The sequence below is a fragment of the Dryobates pubescens genome, chromosome 16, assembly GCF_014839835.1.
Source record: "Dryobates pubescens isolate bDryPub1 chromosome 16, bDryPub1.pri, whole genome shotgun sequence".
Lineage (NCBI taxonomy): Eukaryota > Metazoa > Chordata > Aves > Piciformes > Picidae > Dryobates > Dryobates pubescens.
Window position 1 is genome coordinate 14,286,477 of NC_071627.1, and position 5,397 is coordinate 14,291,873.

The window sequence follows — 5,397 nt, forward strand, 5'->3', positions numbered from 1 at the left end:
ATTATTACGTCTGTTGGCATGGTCTCGGGCTGGTTCTCTCCTCATTTTGTTGTACTCCTGTAAAACGACAACAAAAACAACCTTCAAAAAGACAGTCAAAGTGCTTTCTACAAGAGAAACAAAGCATCAGACTTCAATATAGCAAACCAGCAAGACAGTTGGTTAAGGCAAAAGATGCAGCCTTTTGAATAAAAAAAAAAATCTAGGTAAGAAAGTAGTTCACAATTTCTCCAGGGTAAAAAAACCCAGTAATGTGAATAACTGAATTACAGGTTTTAGACCTTTTTAAACAGTCAGTTATACATTTAAAAGTGCATAAAACTCTTGCTTTTAATTAGCAGCTACAAGAAACTAATTCTAACAGGCATGTGTTTCCTCTTAGATGACTTTTCAGGATAGGGGCAAGCCAAGCTTTTTTCTCGTTTTACCAGTTTTATTCCACATTTTACTTTAAATTGAGGTCCCCATGTCTCTGGAATGCATTTCTGCCCCCACAGTACACCAGAAGATCAGTTCTTCCTCCAACATTCATATGTTAGGTTGCCACTTCATTAGGTACAGCACTGGCTCATGCACGAACAGAGTAGACCAGCCTCTATGGCAGGCTGACTACATCTATGTTACTTGTCTTTAAGAGGTTACCTATACAGAATAAGAAACTTTGTGGTAGTTAACAGCTAATTAATTCTACATTATCAGAAGTTCATTTTACAAGGAGTTACCTATTATGAGCTGGTCTCTGGAATTGTAGGAAGGTGTGTTATCCTGTAGTAGCTATGTTTAAGCTGCCGTGCTGTACGTCCAGACACAATCCATTTCAGTTTCTGGACATTTGGTTTGGAACACTTGCTTGAGGAATATTCTGTAAGGCACTTCAACACCAGTTCCTTCCAGAGGGTCAGATCTCTGCTGTTTATCTAAATAGCAAGAGAGAATGTCGTATGTGAATAACTCATTAAATCCATACCTCATATATGTACTTTCATCTTCTTCACATAAGACAGCAAGCCAAAGATCCCAAGCTAAATGGGAAAAAAAGGCAACAAAGCCACTAAAGAACTCAGCTTGCCCACAGATCTCCCCCTTCCCTGCAGTGCAGGCCCTTGCATGCATCTTAATTCCTTCCTCCCCTGAAACTGTATCTATACATACCTTGGAATGCAACTGCAGAAATTCCAATGCCTCTGTCAATTCCAGCAGCTTTTGTTCTTCTATTTCTAGTGCCAGAATAGACAGTGCCAAGACAGAAGGCTGGAGAGAGAGAAAGAGAATTTTGGGTTTTTTTTTAAACACTGTTTTGTTAAGTTTCAATAGTCTTACTGTCTGTGAGCTTTCAAGATGTTTACCTTGGCTTTAGAAAACATGAGTCTGCAGTGACATGCCTTAAGCTGGGTCTCAAGTCTCTCAAAATTAAGGTACTTTCTCCTAGAATAAAAACAGATGAGTGAATATAGAATGCAAGCCAGATCAAGGCAGCACCACCCTGGGAACATAAAGCAGCAGCAAAAAATGTTCTTTATCTAAACAAAGGCCTCATTTGTCCCAGAAGTTCTAGGGTTACAGTCAAGCAGGTGTTCAGTTTTGGTAGTCCTAATGCCAAAAATAAATCTTGTGTTACGCTGGGGAGAGTTGCCTTGTCAAAACAGCCTTACCAACAAGGAGTTTTTGTGCTAACTAGCACAAGGAATCTTTCTAAGCCAGATACTGAAATCTTTGCAATGAGGCAATACTTAGTGCAGCATAAGCAGAGATTCATTATACTGTCATTATTGATCAAGTTTGGGTTTTTTGGCTCAGAGAGCAATACTCTTTAGATCAATTTATACAAACAGCATTTAAAATGAAAATAATATTAAACTACAGATATTCCTATTTACAATAATTACCAATAAGAGAGAAAGTTTATGGGGTTTTTTAAGTATAGAAAAGCTAATTGCTTATTTTCTACTTAGGCTTCCTGATCACATACAGTCACAGCAAAAAACATGTATTAGATATTTTACCTTTCACAGCTTAAATTCTCATGAATAAGTGAATGGTATAGCTGTAGAAATTGGAAGGCTGTTGTGGCTTTAACTTTCCAGCACAGCTTCTCCAATACTATTTTCTCCATTCTCATCATATCAGAAACAGTGAACCTATACTGGCTTATCCGAATTAAGTCAGTGGCTAGGGGAACATTTCTCTCTTCTTCTGATGCCTTCACAGCCAGGTAGAAGCAGCTGAGTCCAACACAGCCCAAGTGTTTAGGCTGTACCTAAAAAAAGTAAACTGTTGTTACTTTTAAAAAGGAAGTCCTTTGATAGCTGTTTCAACATGTTAAGTACCAAACTAGGTAGGCACCAAGGGATTTTAGGGAAAAATTGTGGGGGTTAGAGGAGATTGTTCTGGTTTTGGAAGATCCAGAAAGAAATTCTTTATCTACTTACATTCCTAATTTTATTTAATTAAATGAGAAGACCATTACTCATTACAAATTCCACCTCATTCATCTAAAAAAGTAAGATTGCAGAACAATATAGTTTGATTGAGGTAGAACTGGTTTATTAGTGAGGTTCTGTAATAACCTAATCAGAATCTTTAAGGACTTACACTGTTGTATATATTGGCTTATGAAATTTGTTTTTAAACACATGTATACACCCATGTCTGTATATATACTCAGTCCATACAGTCATTACAGTCCCTATTTTTACTGCTTATTTTGAGCTCAGAAGTCTTTCAAATCATCCTTTTCCATTTAGCTTTCTCATTTTTAACACACAAGGAAAACACCCTTTTGTTCTGGGCCAAATAGTACAGTGGTAATCTTGTGTCGCTAGACAATTAAAAACACCCCAGGTCAGCATGACACACGTGTGGTAGAATGGAGTGCTAACTAAATGCTTTACCAGTGAACAGCATCAAGCCTCTTGATAAAAACAGGGCTGAAGAGGGAGGTTGAAACAGCAGTAAAACAAGATGTAATACAAGGTGTTCTTCTATACATGCAACAGGTAAGACAACCTGTTTTGATCTAATTCATTAATATGGCCTGCATTTCCAAGCTTATGGGCATCCTTAAATTAGAACTGATGCCCTCTTCCTTCTCCAGAGGAAACAGCTCTTTTAACACTACTAAAATCTGAACAGGGAAAGACATTTTTTTAGCTTTTGTGCAATCAGATGTTTATATAATGAGCTTCATCTTTAGCCATCTAAATCCCTGATCTTCTAACTTACAGTAAGAATAAAGCTGCAATGAGAAGAAGCTAATGACCGAGAGCTTATACTTTTAAAAGCCTTACCTTCATTTTTGACAAGAATCTATCTAAGAAGTTCACAGCTAGTGAAAATGTCTCTGTGTGGAAACCAAAGAACTGAGTTAGGCTGAGGAGATCTTTCACTTCAAAGTCTCGCAGCCTTGCAGTCATTCGGAGACCATTATCATGAGCAGATTCAATTAGTCTCAGGCCAGCAGCTTTTGGCTGACATCTTAACTCTTGTTCCAACAAGGCTGTCAGCTGGTACAGCAGTTCCTGAGCTTCAGTCGTTACCAATGTTTCAATCATCTGCAAGTAGAAACGAATACAAGTCTATCAAACAGCGAAAAGGGGGAAAAGGTACAAAGCTGCAGTTGTCTCTTAAGAAAACTTTCTCGGTAGGTGGGTCAACTGCTCAGTTTTAAGTCTCTTGGCAACTACAACGTGTGGGACACTTGGAACGGCGGCACCGGCCCGGGCACACACCGGCGGCATCAGCGCCCGGCCGCAGCGCCGGTGACTAGGCAGTCACAGAGCGGACACCGGCAGCCAAGCTCCCCACATACAGAACGAGCTGGACCTGACTTGTCCCACCAGCCATGCGGCCGGGGCGGGGGCACCCACCCACCCTTCTACGCCCCGTAACCCAAACTTCAGAGGCAAACTGCCCACTTCAGGCACTGGGTGACACGCAGCCGAACCAGGCGCCCACCTAGCCGATGGCAGCCCCAGATGAGGGGAGGCTCCCCAAGCCCCGCCGCAGGCTCCCACCTCCTGGCCAGGCTCCACCGCGCCCCGGAGCTCTGCGGGGCCGCGCACGCGCCGCCTGTCCAGGACGTGCCCGGGACATGTCCGGGGCATGCCCGGGCCTGCCCTTCGGCGCCCCGGGGGCTCTGACAGCAGACGAGCGACCAGACAGCCCCTTCGACGAGATGGAGGAGCAATGCCCGCCCCACGGAGCCGCCAGGCACGGAGCCGAAGAGCCCAAATCCGTCAGCGGTGGATCCCTGTCCCGCACACTTACCTTGTTCCGGTCGCTTCTCTCGTGGGGAGGTCCCCGAGCTACCGTGACCCGCAACGACAGGCGCAGCAGTACCCAGGGGTCACTCTAAACCCCTGTCCGGTTCTTTGGGCATCAGCGACTGCCCGGAGAACGCCATACAGCCGCCGCTCCACGGGCACGCAGACAACCCTCTGTCCTATCCTATCCCGTACGGTCCCCGCCGCTCCACCCAGCTCGGGGGGCGGAGCTGAAGACATGACAGACTTCCAGATAGACCAATCACTGGGAGAGATGGTGGAAGGGGGCGGGGCGCTGTCCCTAGGAGACGGGCCGGCTGGGCTCGGTGGCGACCTCTGGTGGTCGCGAGGTATGTTGAACGCGAGCTCGCTCTAAGCTGCCCGGCAGCTGGAGTCCTCGCGGCGTCCGCGTGCCACGGCTCCGGGAGAGCGAGGCAGCGGCTTGAAGCCGGGCTTGCGGCGCCCTGTTGCGCTTCGGCTCCAGCCAGGGGAAACTCTTCTCCCCGTGGGCTGAGGACTGGTGGACCATGCTTGTGCTCCCACCTCCTCCAAGGCTGACAGCTGAAGGTGCAAACCAACAAATTCTACAATGCAAGGTTTGTTTCTAGGAAGGCAAACCTCTTAGCTATGTTTGTTATTCTGACTCCTATATGTTGATATGTAACTAACGAGTGAGGTAATTTGATGTGCAGCCCTGAAGTTTTTTTACCGTTAAATATACTGATATTGAAGGTATATGCAGACTGCAGGAAGCTCTCTGACTCTTGGAAGGACCTGAAAGACTTCAAACCCAAGTGAGCTTTATGTATGTTGGGATGTCTTTCAGGAAGTCCAGGATTTCGGTACAATCTAGGTGATAATTATCCTGAGAAAAGTGCTTTTTTCTATCCCCTTTCCCCACTGAAGTCTATCAGCTTGTTTGTTGTTCAAAAATCTATTTGATAAGAAGGCTTAATCACAGAATCACCATGGTTGGAAGAGACCTCAAAGATCATCAAGTCCAACCTGTCACCACAGACCTCATGACTAAACCATGGCATCAAGTGCCATGTCCAGTCCCCTCTTGAACACCTCCAGGGATGGTGACTCCACCACCTCCCTGGTTAGCCCATTCCAATGGCTAATGACTCTCTCA

At 44.8% G+C, this 5,397-nt stretch overlaps 1 protein-coding gene across 1 annotated transcript; it reads right to left on the reverse strand.

The window, feature by feature from the left end:
• Positions 1 to 4,393, reverse strand: CCNG1 (cyclin G1). Its single transcript, XM_054168444.1, has 7 exons — positions 4,267 to 4,393; positions 3,288 to 3,551; positions 2,004 to 2,257; positions 1,347 to 1,425; positions 1,153 to 1,251; positions 723 to 917; positions 1 to 57 (listed from the first exon to the last, which is right to left on the reverse strand). Exons 2-6 carry the CDS (start codon positions 3,549 to 3,551, stop codon positions 726 to 728), a joined length of 888 nt encoding a protein of 295 aa, XP_054024419.1. The 5' UTR covers positions 4,267 to 4,393; the 3' UTR covers positions 1 to 57; positions 723 to 725.
• Between the last annotated feature and the right edge of the window lie 1,004 nt (positions 4,394 to 5,397).

What these genes read in the sequence shown, in the direction of transcription:
- CCNG1 (XM_054168444.1), bottom strand. Translation starts at nt 3,551, where the DNA reads ATGATTGAAACATTGGTAACGACTGAAGCTCAGGAACTGCTGTACCAG. An exon ending in GATTCTTGTCAAAAATGAAG is followed by an intron (nt 2,258 to 3,287) that starts GTAAGGCTTTTA and finishes TACTTTTTTTAG; the next exon opens with GTACAGCCTAAACACTTGGG. An exon ending in TTCTGCAGTTGCATTCCAAG is followed by an intron (nt 918 to 1,152) that starts GTATGTATAGAT and finishes CTTGCTATTTAG; the next exon opens with ATAAACAGCAGAGATCTGAC.